This window comes from Musca vetustissima, unplaced genomic scaffold, assembly GCF_032173495.1.
Source record: "Musca vetustissima isolate MV318-11 ecotype Yass unplaced genomic scaffold, APGP_CSIRO_Mvet_v1 utg59629, whole genome shotgun sequence".
Taxonomy (NCBI): Eukaryota; Metazoa; Arthropoda; class Insecta; order Diptera; family Muscidae; genus Musca; species Musca vetustissima.
This window is the reverse complement of record NW_026873904.1, coordinates 81277-104179: the sequence shown is the minus strand read 5'-3', so window position 1 is coordinate 104179 and position 22903 is coordinate 81277. Positions and strand designations below refer to the sequence as shown.

At 37.4% G+C, this 22903-nt stretch overlaps 1 protein-coding gene across 1 annotated transcript in view; it reads right to left on the bottom strand.

The window, feature by feature from the left end:
- Positions 1 to 22903, bottom strand: part of LOC133328979 (protein still life, isoforms C/SIF type 2-like) — a gene marked incomplete at its 3' end in the record, with an annotated part of 133459 nt that overhangs the window by 47213 nt on the left and 63343 nt on the right. Inside the window, exon 7 of the mRNA XM_061537486.1 lies at positions 18602 to 18733. Within this exon, the coding sequence (XP_061393470.1) occupies positions 18602 to 18733 (132 nt within the window). The remainder of the gene's footprint in view (positions 1 to 18601; positions 18734 to 22903) is intronic.

The following is a 22903-nucleotide window of genomic DNA, read 5'->3' as shown; positions in this document are numbered from 1 at the left end:
GACATAATACCCTGTACCAGAGTGTGGTGAAGGGTATAAAATTCCACGGCAAACCTGGTCATCAAAAAACTATTTTGTAAAAAATCTACGCCTACAGCACACGTATATAAAAGTCCACACCTTGGACGGTATCTGAAAAAATAGTTTTCAAAAAAAAAAAAGAAGAATTAACGAGGATGCAACTCATTAAAAAAAATATTTTTTAAACCATTCAGGAGTAAATACATACGCCATAGAATATAAATTTTGTCATTAATTTGCACACAAAATTCAGGGTGCATTTGACCCGCTAAATAATGATCGATCTTTATCAAAACAGGCATGCTTATTCTTTGACCCGATCTCCTTCTCCATGTAAAATTTCGCGACGTTTCAGCCATAATTGCGGCATCTGGACGAGAAAAACTGACACAAATGAAGTATTTGGTCCATTTCATCCACTAAATATTAACAGATTTTTACCCAAAACAAACAAATTATAATGAACGGACTATTCGAGACATGACGATCGGTATACTTAAAGGTAGGTCTAGGATCAATATTTCGCGACGTTACAAAATATATTTTTCTTGGCTGCATACCCTGACAAGATAGTTGTATAGGGTATAGAAATCTACACCAATGTTAGTCATTAAAAAATATATTTTTTAAAAAGTCCATAAGTACATATCGTATTGTCTTAAAAAAAAATATTTGTTTAAAAATCTCTCCCTCGGATGGTCCTTGATAATATCGATATTTTTTAAACAAAACCATGCGCGGTCCTTGAAAAAATATTTTCTAAATATTCACGCCTAGTGTGGCATTTGAAAAAAATATTTTTTAAATTACGCTTATGCTGCCTTAATCAAAATTAAAAAGATACAAAGATACATAGGTACCTCGTCTATCAATTTTCTTTCCTACGGAAACCACAGTTTGATCCCTTGGTTAACGTTATCGTTGGGCGCCACTGTTGGTGTGTTTTTTTCTGTTCGTAGTTTCGTTTTAATGCTACAGACATGTTGGTTAGCTCATGTGTGTGTGTATGCCTACCATTGATGCTGGCTGGCTGGTATGGACCAGAATGTATTCATCCACACGTGTATGTGAATTGTTGTTGTTGTTGATGCTGTTGTTTAGTTGTGTACATTTGTAAAGAAAACATTTATGGGCATGTATGCCAGTGAGTGAATGAGTGTGTGTGTGTGTGCGTGTTGGTGCTCCTCTATGTATAGTACAAATGGTAGCGTTTGTTTGTTGTTGTGATTATTATTGTTGTTTTTGTTGTTGCTCTTTTTTACCTCCCTGCTTTCGTAACGTTTCGTTAGGATTTCCTAGAGAAGGGGTGAGCCACACACGACACAGTAAAGACGAAACGAAGCAGGATCGACGGAAAAGTACCGAAAAAGAGGAAAATTAAATTGAAAGCTGAAAAATAATTAGAGCGCAAAAAGCAGAGCATGGCAACACTTACTAGGCTCGGCACTGCAAGCAATGCATGGCAATGCAATGGAATTGCTATAGAAATGGCGCGTTGCAAATGCTAGGCATACTCGCAATACGACTAATTCATTTCCTAAAAATAAAAATGTCTATGCATGCATACAGGCACACTCGCACGTACACACATATGCATACATACCCTCACACACACACACACACACACACAATCCCTGGCATACAGAGTGAATGCATGAAATGAATATGAATACAAAATTTTGTAGAAAGCAGAAGCCATAAATAAATGCAGGTATATTTGTGTGTGTGTATGTATATATTATAGCTATCTATAGCTATGTGTATGTGCACATGTGTACGATGCATGCATGCGTGCATACATAACCAACTCATGGACCAGTGCACATAATAGCCAACAGCAATTTCAGATTGCATAATCTGCACAACCACGCGTAGCGACAACATCAAACATGGATGATATTTGTCGTCAGTGCTTCTGTTTTCGACTGGTGTTCGGCATGAGCTTTGGTTGAGGGTTTGGTTGGGGGGAGGTGGATGTTGTTGGCGTATGATGAACGTCATCTACCATACGCCGCATAGGCCGGTTGCGTTGAGAACTTGTGTTGTTTCGTTTGTTTTCTGGACATTTAATGGCATCACCAGACGAAAGATGCTGCTAACAAAATCTCCTCAACCTGGTATGGTATCTGGTATGGTTCAAGTGACTTCTGACTTCAGAACTTGATGTGTGAATGAAGTGCCGTCTATGGTTAGATTTGTCTTCTCCTACTTCTTCATATCACTTTTTGTCATCGTCGTCGTCGTCTGATTTGCAAGCCACAGATTGTGCATTTGTCAGCCTAATATTGTTTGATGGTGATAGACAGACATTTGGGGTTTTATACCCGGAATCACCATCACCATTATCGTCATCATCATCAAGATGCAATGTCGTTCTCGTTAATACCTTCAAATGTGGTACAATAACATGAAAATCTATTCCCATATGATGTTAGTGTGTTGTGTGGCCAAGAGCAAATCAATTTTGAAGCTCCATGTGTTTTTTTTTTCAACTTTTCTGATTGTCGTGTGAAGAGGGTTTTGATTTCCATTTATAAGTGGGATATAGTGTTTTGCAATGCATATTCGTGTGAAGATATTGGATAGGAGCGAAGGCTTTGTCTTTCGAAAGAGAGAAGAAGTAAATCTCTTAAATGTGGAAGTAGATATAAAATAGGTAATATTCCATCAGAAGGCGGATTTTTTCCCTTCAGAAATGTTTTATATTTATAGAAGAGTATTGGAGAGGGACCTATAGAAGCTTTTGAATGTAAAAATACATATTTTTACTCGAAGGCAATTACAGGGTTGACCATATTCGACGGACCCATCTGGCAACGCCATAACTTTTGACAGAGATGTCACATCGCTTAATGACATACCGCGTTTGAAGCGGCAGTCCAAGCAGATTTTTACCATGGACCAATACACGCCACTCGAGCGCTCTGAAATAGTTGAAATTTACATTCAACCGAAGAAGTCAATTGTGAAAACTCAACGTGCTTTTTAAACAATAAACCAGTGAGCGGAGCAGTATAGTCGGACGGGGCCGACCATATAATACCCTACACAACTTCCACGAAAATCTAATTTGCATTATTTGCACCCTCTTGAAACCCGACTAAAGGTCAACAAATATTACAAATATTCAGTAGACGAGGGCTGTACTTGTCCAGATTCTCTTTACCGTGAGTTATGTTATGATGTTGGGCTTTCAATTGTGGCCTATAGATGGATTTCATTTTCACACAAAAGTCAGGGTTCATTTGACCCGCTAAATATTGACCGATCTTTATCAAAACAGACATGCTTATTCTTTGGCCCGATCCCCTTCTCCATGCAAAAATTCGTGGTGGTTGGGCCATCTGGAGCGACCAGAATACCCAACAAAAATAAAGTTTTTGGTCCATTTCATCCCTTAAATATTAACCGATCTTTTCCAAAAACAATAGGGGTCTTCATTGGTCAGAACCCACTCTACATTCAAAATTTCGTGAAGGTTGGTCCATAACTGACAGACGGACGGACACACATGTCTAGATCGACTCAGCTAGTCGAGATATGACGATCGGTATACCTAAAGGTGGGTCTAGGACAAATATTTCGCGGCGTTACAAACTTTTGGGGCTGCACAAAGCTATAATACCCTGACAACATAGTTGTGTAGGGTATAAAAATGTGGGAAGTGTGCCTTCTAAGAACACCATTAAGCGTTTATACGAAAAATTTCGACTGGTAAGGCTCTTTCTAATCCGAAGAGGCCATATAAAAGTCGACCAAGGCGATCGGCCAAGAATATCGCTGCCGTACGAGCCAGTGTTGAGAGGTCCCCAAGAACATCCCAAAAACGCCGTTCTCAGCAGTTGGGCATGGCTCGGTCCACTTTACAACGGATTATTCGCATGGATTTGCATTTGTTCCCGTAAAAAATTCAATTGACGCAAAGAATGTTGCCTGCGGACAAGCCTCGTCGATTGGAATGGGCCCAAAGAGTCATCGAAATGGCCGAAGATGACGAGCAATTTTGGAACAAAATTATCATGTCCGATAAAGCCCATTTCACAAAGAATGTTGCCTGCGGACAAGCCTCGTCGATTGGAATGGGCCCAAAGAGTCATCGAAATGGCCGAAGATGACGAGCAATTTTGGAACATAATTATCATATCCGATAAAGACCATTTCACATTGAATGGCACAGTAAATAAGCAAAATTGCCGTTTTTACGCCACTGAAAATCCTCAGGAGATTCAAGAAGTGCCTCTTCATGTCGAAAAAGTCACAGTTTGGTCATTGGGCCGTTTTTCTTCCAAAATGAAAATGGCCATGCTGTTATCATCAATGAGGAGCGTTATCGCGACATGATGACCAATTTTGTGATGCCAATTATTTATCGAAAGCGTATGAGGCAGTTCTGGTTTCAACAAGACGGCGCTCCTTCGTACACAAGTCTTATAACAATCGATTTTCTGAAGAATTTGTTTCCGGGCCGTTTGATGTCGAAAAATTGGTGATTTGGACTGGCCACCGCGTTCGTCCGATTTGACGCGGCCTGATTTCTTTTTGTGGGGACATTTGAAGTCAAAGGTTTTCGTTAACAAGCCAAGGACCGTAGAAGAGCTCAAGGACAACATTCGTGAAGAAATAGCCGCTATCCTGGCCGAAATGTTGGCAAAAACGATGGAAAATGCAGCAAAAAGGGCACACAACGTCATCAACGCCAGAGGCAGCCATTTGAGAGATATCATATGCAAAAATTGATGTAAACAAATCTACTTGGAACAAATTAAATGATTAACATTGCCAAGCGCCAAATTTTTATTTTTTTCTTTGATTTTTTTAAAAAAACATTTATATAAAAACATTTTTAACTGCCCAGGCTTATGCTGGTCCTTTGCAATAAAAAAATATTGAACTTCTTAGACAGCTACCTTTCTCAGGATATTTTCCAAAGGAAATGTTCTTTAAAAAATATTTTAAGAACAAAATTTCATCCATTTTATAAGTATTTATAATACTGCTTAGCATCGCTCACTCACTCACACACCCACCCAACATCAACTTCCATTACCTATCCTTCGTCCTGTTATAATTATAAAACTAGACGTATAAGCAATGAATTTATTTTAATGGCCGGCCAGTAGAACATTTAAAATCTATTTATATTACAAGAGCTAAATTAGCAACAGCAACAAAGTTTCGCTGCTACAACACACACAATTTAAACTTAATCACAAGGTAGTTAGTCGGAGCATAGTAGTTTATATTAAGGCTTTTGTGACCAACTACAAAAAAAAACCCTATCAGCTTTTATATGTTTGCGGTTGTGGTTGTTTGGCTGGCTATCTTATATTTGTTGTTGTTTTTCTTTCTGATTTTGTTGTTTTTCTTTTTGTGACTTAATTTTGTGGCTGGTCCTGTGTGTTTTAGCACTTCCATAGCCAAGTGTTTATTTTTTGTTTTGTTGTATGTGTGTGTGTCTCTCTTGAGCGTGAACATAAATCTATGGGGACCCATTAACTCGAAGTATGTTCATTTCCCTTCCCTACATTTTCTAGCTCCTCCAGTCATTTGTTTACTACAATCTTCGAGGATTTATTGTGGCAAAAAAACCCAGGAAAACATTTTATAGTTTCCAACATAAGGTGGGTTAATATAGAGACATGGGTTTTGCCGATTCTATAAATTACATATCGACGCCTCCGAACCATAGTATGCTAAGTCTGAAAAGTGAGTTTGTCAATTTCAAAGTATGGAAGTTTCTTTAATAGTACATGCTAAGTACATTTTTGCTTATAACTTTGGTTTAGATTGGCCGATGATTACCAAAATTTCAGTGAATTTAAATTAAGGAAATTACATATATTTGTAATGAGAGTGAGATTCTGAAAATGTATCCCTGTGTTTTTGATTGCCCTAGTCACATTTTCCAAACAACATTTTGATATTTTAATTTCTCAGAGGATAAATATCTACTAGCAGCAGAAAATTGTCAATAGGTCCATGCCATATTCCATTTATCCGGTTGAATTTCATTCCATATTACACCGATCTGATTCACTGCAGATATTTTTGTAAATTTTTCATAAAATATATCATAAGAGGCTATAGAAGAAAAATGAAAGATCGTCTGTACATAGATGTCAATAGGCCTTTTAAAGGTCTTCTATAAATATATATAATACATTTGCAATGTCTTCTGCAGTCAAAAACTTTTTCTATGGGAAAAGGTTCGTTTAAATTTTCCTCTACAGACAATGAAGACATTCTAATAGGTCTCCTACAAACTGCAGACCTTCTTATATGTATTCTTCGAATACAAGGATTCAATAGAATCCTTGGGCTTTGAATACACGTATAAAGTGTTTTGTTATCAGCTAGGTCGGGAACTTTTAATGGGCCGGTTGTTGAAATCATTTCTATCTAAAGAATTATGAAAGATCCTTTTTACCATATAATAAGGTCTGCAGTTTGTAGGAGATTCTGCTAAGATTTTTTTGCCTATAGAAATGGATCTTTGGACTTATTAGAATGTCTTCATTGTCTGTAGAGGGACATTTAAACGAACTTTTTCCCATAGAAAGACTTTTTATCTGAAGTAGACATAACAAATGTATTATATATTTATAGAAGACCTTTAAAAGGCCTATTGGGTAACTACAAAAGGACTTTTGCCTATGGACGATTTTTTATACCCTACACAACTATGTTGTCAGGGTATTATAGCTTTGTGCAGCCCCAAAAGTTTGTAACGCCGCGAAAAATTGGCCCTAGACCCACCTTTAAGTATACCGATCGTCATTTTTTTATACCCTACACAACTATGTTGTCAGGGTATTATAGCTTTGTGTAGCCCCAAATGTTTGTGACACCGCGAAATATTGGTCCTAGACCCACCTTTAAGTATACCGATCGTCATATCTCGACTAGCTGAGTCGATCTAGACATGTGTGTCCGTCCGTCTGTCCATTATAATTTATAAACACGATACAGGTCACAGTTATGGACCAATCTTTTTTTTCCATGAGGATCCAGGTATGGTCAACTACTACGGCTATAATTTTCGGTGACGATCAGATACTAATTTTGGTATGATTTAGACCGAAAACTTCAGTTTTGGTTTTTTTTCGAGTCGATCTATAGGCTACAATTGAAAGCCGAACATCACAACACAAACCACCGTGAAGGGAATCTGTACTCAATATAAGTAATATTTGTTGACCTCTGGTCGGTCTAGAGGCTGCAAATATCGCGAAATATTGCCAAGATTAGAATATAGAACCCCAGAATGTTAGATTTTCGTGGAAGTTGTGTAGGGTATCATATGGTCGGCCCCGTCCGACTATACTGCTACGCTCACTGGTTTTAGATATATTCTGTATATTAAATCAGTTTTTGAGTGATCTTCAGTCTATAGAAGACCTTTAGATGCTCCATTGAAATATTTGGAAAAATATTGTTCTACCTCTAGGGTTCTTCCGTGAACTAAAGATCTCTTTAATCATTGTAGCAGCTACTGTATCATTATTTACCTATAGAAAATCCTTTAGGGAGTCTCCTGCTTTATAAGTTCCTGTGAAATGTATTTTTTAATAGTAGAATGATCTTCCGACTTAGGTTTATTGAAAATATTTAAAATACATCTTCTGTCCTACATCTAAAGACCTTCCATGAATTGAAAAACATTGACTTCGACTATTCTCTTTTCAAAAAACACGGAATGTAAAATGTCAGCCACTTCGGTGGGAAAATGCGGCTAAAATATTTAAAATATCGAAAATGCGACAGTATCTTTATATGGAGACTATGTCAACAAATGATGAACCTATATCGAAAAACATCCAAAAATCCGGAATGTGCAATTTACAGCCACTTCTTGGGGAACATAGAAGTGGTATTGTTATATTAAGCTAATTGGAATTTATTTATAGATCCTGTTTCTTCACATAGAATATCCTTTGAAACATTATCAGGCTTATACGATTCTGTGAAATATACGTGCTCATAGAATATCCGATGGCTGGTCCTCTGTTGGTCTTGCAAAAAATATTGGTTTTATCCATTGGAGACCCGTTTAATTATCCTCTGCCTTTGAAAATTTCATCCTTGTATTCTAATGGTTTCAAGTTTGAGAAGCCCTTCAGTCGTCACCTGATGCTGACACAATAAATCGGCTATATCTTCAAGAGTTCTTGAGATTTTCACTTGAAATTTTGTAGGGACATTTATTAATTAGTGTAGATTCGAATTATATCCCCTTAAATAAACCATGTATTCTGTATTTGAATACCCTTGGACGATCTTTTGTTTATCGATGACCTATCGACAGTATCAAGATATCCTTAGTAATAATTCTGTAGGTAGAAAAAATTCTAGGAATGGCCCTATAGAAGATCCATTAAAATGCATATTTTCATAGAAGATCCTTTGAATTTTCCATCGAAGATCCCTTCAATGGTCCTCTGTCTTATATAACCCTTGTATTCTGTATTTGAAGACCCTTGGACAATCTTGTGTTTATCGATGACCTATCGAAAGTATCAAGATATCCTTTGTAACAATTCTGCAGTTAGAAAAAAATTGAAAATTCATTTTTTCTATTTTGAAGGTTTCCTGACTATCTCATTTGCAGGCAATTTTAAATACCCCTTTACGAGATAATTTTCTATGGAAGCTCCTTTATGCCTTCTAGGAGATATTCCATTTAAAAATCCTTCTGTAGAAACATCACATGTCCTCCAGAATATCATTTGATTTTTTATACCCTTCCCCACATATGCACAAAGACATAATACCCTGTATGTCTTTGTACATATGTTTGTAACAGGCAAAAGGAAACGAGATAGGCCAATGGTTCCTTTTGAGAATATGCATAGAATCACTTTCTGAGTCGATTTATGCATGTCCGTCTGTCCGTCCGTCCATGTATTTTTGTGAACAAAGTACAGGTCGCATTTATTATCCGATTTGGATGAAATTTGGCACAAGTTACTTATTTGGCCCAAGGATGAACCCTATTGAAATTGGGAAAAATGGGTTCAGATTTAGATATAGCTCCCATACATATTTTCGTCCGATTTAAGGTAAATGGGGCACAGAAGTCCCTCTATATGTTTCGATTGGCACGAAATTCCGCACAGCGTACTGAATTAAGCCTAGAATGATGTGTGCCAAGTTTCGAGAAAATGGGTTCAGATTTAGATATAGATCCCATATATAGTTTCGTCCGATTTAATGTATATGGTGTACCAAAGTCCCTATATATCTTTCGATTTGCACGAAATTTGGCACAGCGTACTGAATTAGGTCTAGAATGATGTGTGTAAAGTTTCCTAAAAAATGGTCCAAAATTAGATATAGCTCCCATATATATTTTCGTCCGATTTAATGTAAATGGTGTACCTAAGTCCCTATATATCTTTCGATTTGCACGAAATTTGGCACAGCGTACCGAATTAGGTCTAGATTGATGTGTGTTGAATTTCCTGAAAATCGGTCCAAATTTAGATATAGCTCCCATATATATTTTCGTCCGATTTAATGTATATGGTGTACTAATGTCTCTATATATCTTTCGATTTACACAAAATTTGGCATATCGTACTGAATTTGTTCTAGAATGATGTGTGCTAAGTTTCGTGAAAATCGGTCCAGATTTAGATATAGCTCCCATACATATTTTCGTCCGATTTAATGTATATGGTGTATCAAAGTACCTATATATCGTTCGATTTGCACGAAATTTGGCACAGCGTACTGAATTAGGTCTAGAATGATGTGTGTAAAGATTCCTGAAAACCGGTCCCGATTTAGATATTGCACCCATATATATTTTTCACTACGTACTGAAGTTACCATAACAAAGCGTGTGGCAAGTTTAGTTGAAGTCGGTTTAGATTTCGATGTAGCTTATATATATTATATATAAAATTCGACGTTTGTTAGGATTCATCTTTTGGATATACCCAAAGTGGTGAAGGGTAACATATAGTCGGCCCCGTCCGACTTTACTACTTTCTTTACTGTTTTTTGTAATCTGCTTTTCGAAATTATTGTTCACTGGGCATAGTCATTGTTATCGAAATATCTTCATGTGTATGTATGTGTAAATTCGATGGAATGCCAGTATGTATATGTGTGTGTGTATGAATGAATGTGATTGTGGATACTTTAGTTTAGTTTGTTATCTTCATTGTCTCCTTGGCTAAGAGCAGTCTTAATTACTTCCTTTAATGCACTGACGTTCGTTTAGATTTTTTCCTTTTTTTGGATTTTATTTTTGCTACAAGTGTACAAGTACGGGTGAGTGGGGTGTGTGTGTGTCTTTCGTAGGCGGGAAATGCATTGCGGAAAGCAACATAAAACTTCAAGAGTCTACGGAGTGGATTACTTTGTTAGCCATTCATGCCATTTGTTTGCGGTGCTAAATTATAACGCTGTGGTTTTTTATATTTCGTAACTTTTTAAAAAGGGGGTGGGGCAGGGCATGATGTGGCGTTTGTGGGGAGGATAAATGGAAAGACTAGAACCAGCGACAGCAGTAATTTTAAATCACCAAAACTTTAAGCCTAAATGAATAAAAGTGTGTATTTTCAGCTTCTTTTCTCGTCCTGTTGTTGGCTCTTCCGATTGTTGCTGCTGCTGTTGTTGTTGGAAAACTTGAAACAAAACAACAACGAAAAATTATAATTTTCCCATAATTTTTTTTTTGTTTTCTCTGTGTAGGAGGGAACATGGAAAAAGTTTTTCTGTTTGCCAGTAATTGACGATAGAGTACCGAAGAGGAACAGAAAAAAAACTAAGTTTTCTCAAAATTCAAGTATTTGATTACCGAAGAGGGTTGATGGGCTCAGCAAACATTGATACGAAAAGTTTTGTCTATATTTTTCCGGTTAAAGAGGATACAAATTATTATCAAGCAAGGATTTAATTTCATATGAAGGGGTTGATTGGTGGAAATGTTGCGGAAAAATATTTCAAATTTTGATATGAAGCAAAGAGCATCGGACAGAGTGCCGGAAAAGTTCCAACTATCGTTTGGTTTACTCATTAATATGTTTGCTTGGTATGAAGAAGCGAGATTTTGAATATGTTTTTGAACAACAAATGAGGCTCAAACGACAAAAATAAGAAAATAGGATTAATAGAGGGGTGGATTTTTTAAAAATATTTTTCTAAGGACTACACCACACTGTGCTACAGGGTATTACGTCTTTGTGCCTATGTTTGTAACTGGCAAAAGGAATCGAGATAGACCCATGGTTCCTTTTGAGAATATGCATAGAATCACTTTCTGAGTCAATTTACAAATGTTCGTCTGTCCGTCCATCCGTCTGTCCATGTATTTTTGTGAACAAAGTACAGGTCGCATTTATGATCCGATTTCAATGAAATTTGGCATATGTCACTCATTTGGCCCAAGGACGAAAATCGGTTCAGATTTAGATGTAGCTCTCATATATAGTTTCGTCCGATTTTAGGTAAATGGTGCACCAAACTCCCAATATTAGTCCGATTGAGACAAAATTTTGCACAGAGTACTGAATTAGGTCTAGATTGACACATGCCAAAATTTTGTTGATATAACTCCCATCATGTTGTGATAGACGGAAGGCGAAGGAGCGAATATCGATTCGGACCATTACCTTGTGGCAGCCAAGATACGCACTCGTCTTAATGTTACAGCAAAGGTGCGATCTAATACAACACGGAAATTCGACGTCGAAAAGCTGCAAACACAACAGGTGCCGAGGCCTACTCCGCTCAACTTACCCATCTGCTTGAAGAAAGCACTTCTTGTCCCGATAATAGTATAGAAGCACAATGGCAAAGAATTGCCCACTCCCTACAAACTGCAGTAAAAGGAACAATTGGTACCAAAAACCACCACCAAGAAACCCATGGTACGATAAGGAGTGTCGTAATGCTACTGATGTGAAAAACGCAGCGTATAGGGCAACCCTGCAGACAATAGCAACACATAATGTGATGGAGTATTATCGGGAGAACAGGAGAGAGGAGAAATGTGTTTTCAGAAAAAAGAAGAAAGAACAAGAAAAACGTGAACGTGAGCAAATCGAGATGAACAGGAGTCAGAATGATGTCCGGAAATTTTACCAACGAGTAAAACACCAAACCGAAGGCTTTGGTGCAGGCACATCCTCCTGTAGAGATGAAGAAGGAAACCTGGTGACAGATACAGACAACGTGTTGAGGATCTGGAAGGAGCATTTCGAAAAGCTTCTGATATCAAATAGTGGCCATGAAGAGGATACCCCAGAACCAATAATAGATGACGGTATAGAGTGTATACCACCTAGCCAAGATGAGGTCACAATGAGCTCAAGAACAACAAAGCAGCAGGAGCCGATGGTTTACCAGCCGAACTATTCATGACTGGTGGTCAGGTCCTGGTCAGGAGCATGCACCAGTTGACTAGTGCAATTTGGCTATAGGAAGGCATGCCCAATGATTGGAACCTCAGCATCCTGTGTCCCGTGCACAAGAAAGGAGACAAGATGATATGTGCCAACTATAGAGGAATAAGTCTCCTTCCCATCGCATATAAAGTGCTATCCAGTGTGTTGTGTGAACGATTGAAGCCAATGGTCAGTGACATCATCGGACCATACAAATGCGGCTTCAGACCTGGCAAATCACCATTGAGCAGATTTAGATATAGCTTCCATATATAGTTTCGTCCGATTTTATGTAAATGGAGCACCAAAGATTCAAATTTAGGCCGATTGACCCAAAATTTTGCACAGCGTACTAAAGTAGGCCCAAAATTATGTATGCGCAGTTTTGTTGAAATCTGTTCAGATTTAGATATAGCTCCCATATATAGTTTCCTCCGATTTTATGTAAATGGTGCACCATACTATATATGCTTATCTGATTGAGATACAAAATTTGCACAGAGTACTGAATTAGGTTTTGGATTTTGTGTCGAGATAAATTTAGGATTGCGCACTGTGTCCATTTATATGTAGATCTTTTACATATTTTGCTCGATGATTGACATTAAATTTTTCATAAATTTCAGTGGTTTATTTCTTGTGACTAACTTTTCTTACTGTGTGACTACAATTTTCCAAATATTTATACCACCATTCATTAAATACGTGGCTTATTTCTCGTGAATAACCGTATGTGTGTATCCGTATGTAAGTCCAGCAACACCAAATCTAGTGTTTGCAGCAATGTCGCCTTCCCGAATACACAAAAATGCCCAATTACCACAATAGAAAGTTGCAAAAGAAAAAAAAGCGAAAAAAAAACAATCGGAACGGAACCTGTAGACAAAATGCCAAAAACGTGCAACAGCCTACGAATAATGGCCGCAGGCTATAAACACAACGACAATATAATCCATGAATAGACGAACAAAAACAAACGAACCAGCGAACACCAACAACATGTCCCCAAGCAATTGCATACAAACTCTAAAACACAAACACCAAAATAGTTTTCTAAATACCTTCGTCTCTCCCGCTCAAAGGAGAAGTTGTTCCGAAGGCAGGGAAGTTTTTTGCCACAATGCCTAACACACCTCTAGTCATTTCAATAACCGAAATATTTAATTTCAATATATGTTGAAAATTAATTTCCTCATCTAGAATTGAATTTTGTTATGTTATCGCACGCATTATTGGAAATTTAATTTTGCAATAGCCTTTGGTTAGAATCAAATTAATTTCTAAAAATTCTAATTAGAAACTTTCGATTAGAGAGAAATTTGTATTCTAATGAAAATACAAATTTAAATATTTGTTGACAACTTTCGGAGTTATTACAGTCAATTTTGGGAAATTTAATTAATATTATATAGAGCCATATTTTGCAGAGAGTGTAAGTAGAATTTAATGTTGATATTCTTCGAAGAGAAACAAGTCAAAATGTCGTTAAGTTAGGCCGGATCGAATTTTTATGAGGTGAAACTTTAAAATACTTGAAATCGGTTGGGGATTCCAGAAGAGAACTAAATGCCAATGGTTGGGCTAGGACCTTGATCATACCAGAATTGAGATTTTTGAAAAAGTCTTTAAAATACCAAATAATAATAAAATCCAGCAATATGGGACCTACCCAGAGACTTTTATGGAACAATGGAACTAGAAAATATAACATTACAGCCAATCGGGTTAAAAAATGGGATCAACCCTAAAACATGAGTCAACATTGATATTTTTGGTATGGAGATTTTCTAACCAAGAGGGATCAAAAATATAAAATTACAGCCAATTTGATTGAAAAAACTTCCCAAAATTTTGAAATTTTTGGGGGCCACCCTAAAAAAGTGGGCAAATATGTGTTTTTTTTTCTACCGAATGAGAACCCAAAATACCAAATCTTTGCCAATTCGTGCCCCAAATATTGGGTATTGGAAGGTATTATTAGATGAAGGCTATGCCAAAAACGTGGATCGATATATCCCATTGTGAATACCTAAAATCCAAGGAATAGGGATATAGTATGTACAAAACCAGTGAGCGGAGCAGTATAGTCGGACGGGGCCGACCATATGATACCCTACACAACTTCCACGAAAATCGAACATTGTGTGGTTCTATATTCTGAACTTGGGCAATATTTCGCGGTATTTGCACCCTCTTGACCGACTAGACTTCTACAAATATTCAGTACAGCTCTTCTAATTACTTGTCCAGATCCCCTTCACCGTGGATTGTGTTGTGATGTTCGGCTTTCAATAGTGACCTATGAATCGACTCATAAAGAAACACAAAATATTAAGTTTTCGGGTCACTTCATCCTAATATTATTATCTGATCATCACCGAAAATTATAGGCGTTGACCATGACCATACCTGGATCCTCATAGAAAACTTCAATTTCATAGAGGTTAACAAATATTACTAATATTCAGTTCACCCCTTCTAATTACTTGTCCAGATTTCCTTCACCGTGTGATGTTCGGCTTTCAATCGTCTCGAAAACATAAACAAATTAAGTTTTCGGTCCAATTCATCCCAAAACTATTATCTGATCATACTTGAAATTTATAGGCGTTGTCCTTGACCATGCCTGCATCCTCATGGAAAATTTCAAAGTGATCAGCGCTATATTTCCGCCCTCTAGTGGAGTAATGGGTTACTAAATAATGTCTGAATATTTGAACTCCCGTAAATATTTAAGTGTAACTCCCACATCCGAGCACATACGACAATATAATTGGCATCAATGTAAAGGTTACCAACTCCTCTTGGATATGCTATCAACCTCTCGGGTCTATGTCCTTCAGGAGTAAATATATACGCCAAAGAATACAAATTTTGTAATTTTTCTCACAAAAGTCATGGTCCATTTGACCCGCCAAATATTGGCCAATCTTTATCAAAACTGGCACGCTTGTTCCTTGGCCCGACCTCCTTCTCCATGTAAAATTTCGCGATGTTCGGGCTACAATTGCGGCCTCTGGAGCGACCAGAAAAACCGAAAAAAATAAAGTTTTTGGTCCATTTCATCCCCTAAATATTAACCGATGTTCTTCAAAAACAATAGGGGTCTTCATTGGACTGAACCCTTCCTACATGCAAAATTTCGTGAAGATTGGTCCATAACTGTTTTGCTAACCAATGAAAAATCAGAATAATAGATTTTAGCCAATTTGGTTGAAAAAAAAACTTTCCAAAACTCCCCAAAATACCGAACATAAAGGCACCTTTATATGGAGACTCTCCTTAAAAATGGATTTGCAACCCAATAAAAACTCAAAGTACTAAATTATTTGGGAACTATACCAATATGTGGAGCGATATATCCCATTTCTGTCTTAAATATTGCGAGCTTTATAGTAATTTCAACAGGCTTTCAAAGATGTTTTTACGAATATTTGTAAAAATATGCGTACGCCCAGCTCCAGATGAAGTACAACTGCAGCCCTTTTGATAATCGACATCAACATCAACACCTGCGGAATGCCGGGAGATAAGACCACTCAGAGGAAAATGGCCAACACTAAATCATTGAAGGTCCTTTGAAAGACAATCAGTCCATAATTTTTAGTAGAAAAATACCCCGTTTCAACCTTAAATATTTCAAGCTATATCGTATTTTCAACAGGCTTTCATAGAGGTTTTTACGAATATTTGTATAAAATATATTTCCGCCCGGCTCCAGATGAAATGCAACGGCATCCCTTTTCACTCAGTGGGAAAGGTATGATATTGTTTGTAAATGCCTTGTTAACCTTGAAGTGAGGCACCAGCGAAATTCGCATGCAGTTTATTTTGTTGGTCAGCTAAGTACTTCGCTTTGTTACAAGAGTCATTTGGGTATGAAAGGTTTTTTGTATAGAAACAATAGCTTCTGGGGAGAATATCCCAACAAAAAACTAAGGGAACTGATAGGATCAGTGGCGTGATAGGAAAATAGTCTTCCTTTGATTACCCCTGAAAACAATATCATACATTCCCCACTAATAAATAGTTGTTTTTTATAAAAAAAAACAAACTGGGATTCAGCCTGACTATACCCAGTTGTACAAAAAATATCAATTGTCTGTTATTATATAGTTATATAGCTAGTTACTTGGTGATCTAGTTACTTCATACCCCAAAAAGGAACACAAAATAGACTGTTGGATTTTTTTGTCAACTGAAAAAGTTGTTTACACACATCATACCAATTCAGTAGTTACTGGTAATGCAAAGGGTAATGAATTGACTATCGAAATGACTGTATACTGGTAACGCAGGCAGGGGATAATTGACTTCCCCAATGACATACACATGTTAAATTCACCAGTCTAGGGCATGAAGTGGTAACTAGTGGTACTTACATGTAATTAGTAAAATATCTGGTTCATCACCAGTTACTCGAACTACTGGGTATTGAAAAAAAAAAAAAAAAAAAATACCAACTCTAAATCATTGAGGGTCATTTGCCCATAATTTTAATTTTAATTAATTTTAGGTTTATTGAGGCTTTTGAAATATCCTGTTCTCAACTGATGTTTTTTTTCGACCTAGTCCAGATAATAGATTTGTCATATCTTCCTAGTAAATATTTTGTCTTTGAAATGTCTTTTGGGAGGACATATGTCCATAAAAGCCCTTTCGAAGTGTTATATTCTCGTATATAGAAACATTAGCCGGTATATAATGTACGAGGCTCTTAAGATCATCCATAGAAAAAAACAGTGAGCGGACCTTAAGATCCTAGATATAGACCATCAGATTATTTAGCTATAGGAACTACACAACTTCAATGAAAATCTAACTTTCTGTGGTTTTATATTCTGAGATTGGGCAATATTTCACGATATTTTCACACTTTTGTCTGGCTAGAGGTCAGAAAATGTTACTAATAATCAGTACAGCCCCTCTACTTACTTGTTCAGATTCCCTTCTTCGAAAAGTACAAATAATTAAGTTTTCGGTCCACTTCATCCGATAAAATATTATTTGATCATCACCTAACACACAAAAATCAGGGTCCATTTGGCCCGCTAAATATTGACCGATCTTTATAAAAACAGGCGTGCTTATTCTGTGGCCCGACCCCCTTTTCCATGTGAAAATTCGGCCTCTGGAGCGATCAGAAAATTGGACAAAAATAAAGTTTTTGATCTATTTCATCCCCTAAATATTAACCGAACTTTATCAAAAACAATATTTTTGTAGAACCAAAACAACATGCAAAATTTCGTGAAGATTTTTGCATAACTGTGGCCTGTATTTTTTACAAATTATTTTAAAGGCGCAATATAAGAGAGAGTTTTTTAAGACAGCTATAAGAACTATACGACTTCTATAAAAAATTCCCTAGTTCGGCTCTTATGATCGTCCATAGAAAACTCCTTTAACATTTCGCGGCGTTTCAGATTACTTTATCTGCACATAACCTATAAAAAAATCCTAGACAACACAGTCTATGAAAATTTCAAGAAACTTCAGGGCGTCTATCAAAGCTTCCTTGCCATCCAGCCTCATCACGTCTATTTTCTTTCCGTCACCATTACAGACTCCCTGAATGTTAAAATAGCCTATAGAGATTGAGCCGTCAACTCGTTTTTACAAATGTCCTAATTCGTTTATAAAATACTCTCGGTTCCATTGCATGTATAAATATGGCCCCTTTAGAGACTGGATCTGTAAATTTAATATTTCTTCAATTCGCCTATAAAGGCTTCTATAATAAAAGCCTCACTGGTCCTTCTGTTCGACCATAAAGATGGGGCTGTCTGTTTCAACCCCTTTATAAAGACTCTCTTAAAGACTCTCTCTCTTCTTATTTTCGTCTGTTGAAGACCCCTCGTCTTTTATAAAATAGTATCTGCCTCTTCAGCTTTTTAATGGAATACTCCCTATTTTGGTGAGGTTATAAATATGCTCTGTCACTGCAGCCCTTCTAAGGAGGATTATTACATCACTTCTATACACATTCCTTGTATAGTCTCTATATACGGGGAATATTTGTAGAGGAAGCCTTCATGACTTATTTTGTAGCATATATTAATGGAGACCTTGATTAGAGTTATATGTATATTTTTTTGAGGACAATTAATATCTAACTATATTTATATCCTTTTGAAACTTTTTTAAAATTGCAAAATAAAAATAATTTTTTTTTTTCGACTTACCGATTCGATTGCCTTTTCAATGCGGAATATTTCCTCCTGCAGCAAATGTAGGGTTCCCGTTTTGCCACGATGTCTGGCAAAGGCGGCTGCACAGGCGCTGTGTATGCTGTTAACCCAGTTTTCCAATTCAACCTGCAACGAGAGGCAAAAGAAAATTACAACAAGTTCACGATGAAGGTAATTTGATTGCAATGACAGTTTGTATAGATATAGGAGCAGCAGCCAGTGAGAGAGAAAGAGAGGGAGTTGAGAGGACACGCACACACACACACATAATGGTAAAACAATTTTCCCACATGCACAATTTTGTTTTTCCACTTATCCTCATCAGAAAATGAGCTTCAGTGCAGCAGAGTGGCATCGTCGTCATCGACATCGTCACGAACATTATTGCCGCCGCTGGTAATATTCAAACAGAGGCATTTCCACATGGAAGGGACCGAGGCTGTTGTTGTTAGTTACGGATGGCCTGATACTACATGTAATTGTTCATTTCAAGGACTAAAAGGATGCACAACTGCGACTGTGGGTGTGTGTGTGTTTGTGTGCGCCTCGCCTGTGCTTGTGTAAGGATGCAAACTTAAGTCAATTGTAAGCGTTTCCATGAATTTTTGCTATGAGCGGATGTAAGACAAGGCGCCAGTTGGTGGGTGGCAGCGTTCAGCCTTACTGCTTGCCACCCCGCCTATTTGTTGTGTATCTGACGTTATGTTTTTTTGTGTTTGTTCGTTCGTTCGTTCATTCGCTCACTTGACAGCATGTTTATGTTTCTTTAGTTCTTTTGAATCTGAAGGAGAAGGCTCCAGCATAAAAGGGTCATATGTGCATGGCAATGCCATCATCCAGGCCAGGCCAGGCCTTTGTTGCCTTGCATCGTCTTCATGGCAAGAGAAACGGAGGAGGAGTAGGAGGCGGTGACAGTTCCCCTCTCGTTCTCCATATGTTGTTGGTATATGTTTATAACTACTTAAGGCGTTTAGATTATACGATAAGGACATTTTCGAATGAATGTGAAAATGTATTACATTTATTAGTTGGAATAAAGAGCATAAAAATCGAGTAGAGGAGGGAGGGTGGGGGACGACATCGGCGCTTTTGTGTTTACACACTCGGCTGCAAATAAGTGGCAGGACCTAGCTGCTCTAGCCTCTTTTCGTGATGACAACATGTGTGCGTGCGTGTGTGTGTGAGTGTGTAGGCAGGAGCATATGATGCCAGCCAGTTAGCTAATGTTGTAAACAACAGGGTGACTACAAAATACTCTTCCGCCTCAATTCGTTTTGCTCAACATGAAGATGACATTTACAGCGTCGTCCTCGTTTGTTCTTTTGTGTATATTTGTTTGTTTTTGTCAATATTGTTTCAAATTCATGAAAACAAGTCACAATGCACCCACTTACGTATCATGTCAGTCATCTGATTAAATAGCAGTCAGATGTCAAGCAGTAGCTGTAGCATCATTCTAAGGTTCTAACGAGACACACAGACAGGCAGGACGACATGTAGGAGAAACGGATATGTAAACTAACCAAGCAGAAAGGCAATCAACCAACCAGCTGAGCTGGAAAACATACAACAACCAGACAGACAGACAACCAGCCAGATAGGCGAATAGACTGTGAACGTAGGCAAAAAATATATAATGTATTTTATTTGTGGTATATAATTATATTGTTAAAAAAAGGGGGTGGGTGTGGGGGATCACAAACAATACATTATTGTATCTAGCTAAAGTGACATAAAAAATATTTTCTTAAAGATCTTCAAATTAGCAGGGCGAGGAAGAAATTTTTTATAGAACGTTTTTTCATATTTTTTGTAGGACCAAAAGGATATTTTTTTTACAAGGACCAAAACAAGGCGTGGATTTTGTAAAGAATATTTTTTCAAGGACCAAAAGAAGGCGTGGATTTTGTAGAGAGTATTTTTTCAAGGACCAAAACAAGTCGTGGCGTGGATTTTGTAAAGAACCTTTTTTCAAGGACCAAAACAAGTCGTGGCGTGGATTTTGTAAAGAACCTTTTTTCAAGGACCAAAACAAGTCGTGGCGTGGATTTTGTAAAGAACCTTTTTTCAAGGACCAAAACAAGTCGTGGCGTGGATTTTGTAAAGAATATTTTTTCAAGGACCAAAACAAGGTGTGGATTTTGTAAAGAATATTTTTTCAAGGACCAAAACAAGGTGTGGATTTTCTAAAGAGAATTTTTACAAGGACCAAAACAAGGCGTGGATTTTGTGAAGAATATTATTTCAAGGACCAAAGAATATTTGTAAAGAATATTTTTCAAGGACCAAAACACACATATTTTGAAAAACACACGTCCTTTGAAATATAATACAGAGAGCCTTCTATAGTAACCTAGGGAGCCTTAACGCTTTGAAGTAACGCTAAAACTAAACAAAAACGAGAACAAAAACGAGTCAACATGTATAGGTTATTTGAAAACTGGAAGTCCTTTAAGAGCGATCTTAACCCAGAGAGCCTAGCTGTAGTCTAGGCAGCCTTATATATGGAGTCGATGGCAAAGAAACTTCCTATAGGCTAGGTCCGATGTGACCTTTTATGGAATAGCTGGAGCATCGGTTTACATCTTGGTGTACACGATGTTCATAACAATTTTCAGCTTTAAAATAATTATTTCTCTTCTGCCTCAAAACATGTTTTAAGAACGTATTTGAATAAGACGACTGCTAGAACTGAGCCTCCAGTTCTCTAGACATTAAAAATCTGCAATATTAGTTTTCAAAAGAAGGCATTCGTGAAACCTATTTTACAATTGAAGCCATTCAAGACATGTTATCTATCAATCGATAGCCGTTGGGCGCCATTTCCATTATGATTAAATATTCACGACTATTAGTTTTAAAATTATGCTATTCAAGTCGCGACATATATTGCCACCAATCTAATACGTTGGTCGTCATTACTAATTCTGCACATAGTCATAGAATTTAATAGAATTTTCCATTGAATTCATGGACCAATATATCTAAATTTTCATGGATGACTATTAGCATTTGATATTTCTGAATAAGAAGCCTTGGAAGCTTAGTTCCCTTGATTTTCCAAAAAAAAAACTTAAATTTCAATAGCATCCATTGAAGACTTTCCACTAAAATGCCATTGGGCGCCATTCATAATGTGTGTGGCCTTCGCATTCAAAGTTTGCAACCAAACCGCACATTAAATTTTCAGCTATTTCAATGAAAGTTGTCCCATCACTTCAGATGATGGTCTTTAAAATTAGTTATTCCATTCAACCATTTTAAGAGCCATAGAAATGCTTTGACCGATAGCCGTAAGGGTTTACAAAAGATGACATTATTTAACATCAGCTGATATGTTTGCTAACATCATACTTGTCCAACAACTTGTAATTTAAATACTCGTACCGGGCGGATGTGTAAGGATGTGTGCATTCATTCGCTGGCATTTCATAAAGCCACGTGGTGTGTTCCAATGTCCTGCAAGCGGAGGTGGGGTGTCGGTCGCCAACAACATCCAACATCTAGGAATAATTGATTACTGAACCATATGGAATATAATTCAACGAACCTCCAGGCTGTGGCCGCGAGCACTGAACTTGCGAATGAATGGCGTTTGCATAGAAATGTCCTAGCCTACATTGGTCACGCACACACACACAAACAGTGGCATATCAAGCAACATAATCACGCAGCTAGAGAGGGAGAGAGAGAGCGAGTTTGGTTGTATGATTGCAAGAATGTTAAGCCTTGGGAAAATGTTTGGTATGTGGGTGAGTGTGTGTGTGTGCTTCCAAAGTATTCGTATAAATATGAGTGTGGCATAATAAGCCTTTATGTTGCCCATGTTGTTTGCATAGCAATGCAGAAGGACACGTAGACGCATAAAAGACACCATTGAATGTGTGGGACCTTCCTGGCCATTGGGCGCCAATGTTGCTGCTGCGAATGATGACTGTGATCAACATTCATGAATCGGCTGCAATGCAAACAAACAGACACAAGGACAAATATAGCACTTATATATGTACATATATATGTGTGTGTGTCCGTGCCCATTCAAAGCGAATTGGCTATTTCACGCGCTGAACAATTTGCTCTTCGGCAAATATAACAACAACTACAAAAGTCCACCCACCATTCAAGCAGTTAGTTAAAGTGGCGCCCAAAAAATTCTTCACTCAAAAGCCAGAGACTCCCAGTGTCCTGGATTTCATATCTTGTCAGAGACTAGCTGGCAGGCAATGAATGGCGTTAAGTGGCCAGTTGGGATGGGTTGTTGTTGTTGTAACAGACTCTTCTTTGTGTCAAGGTAGC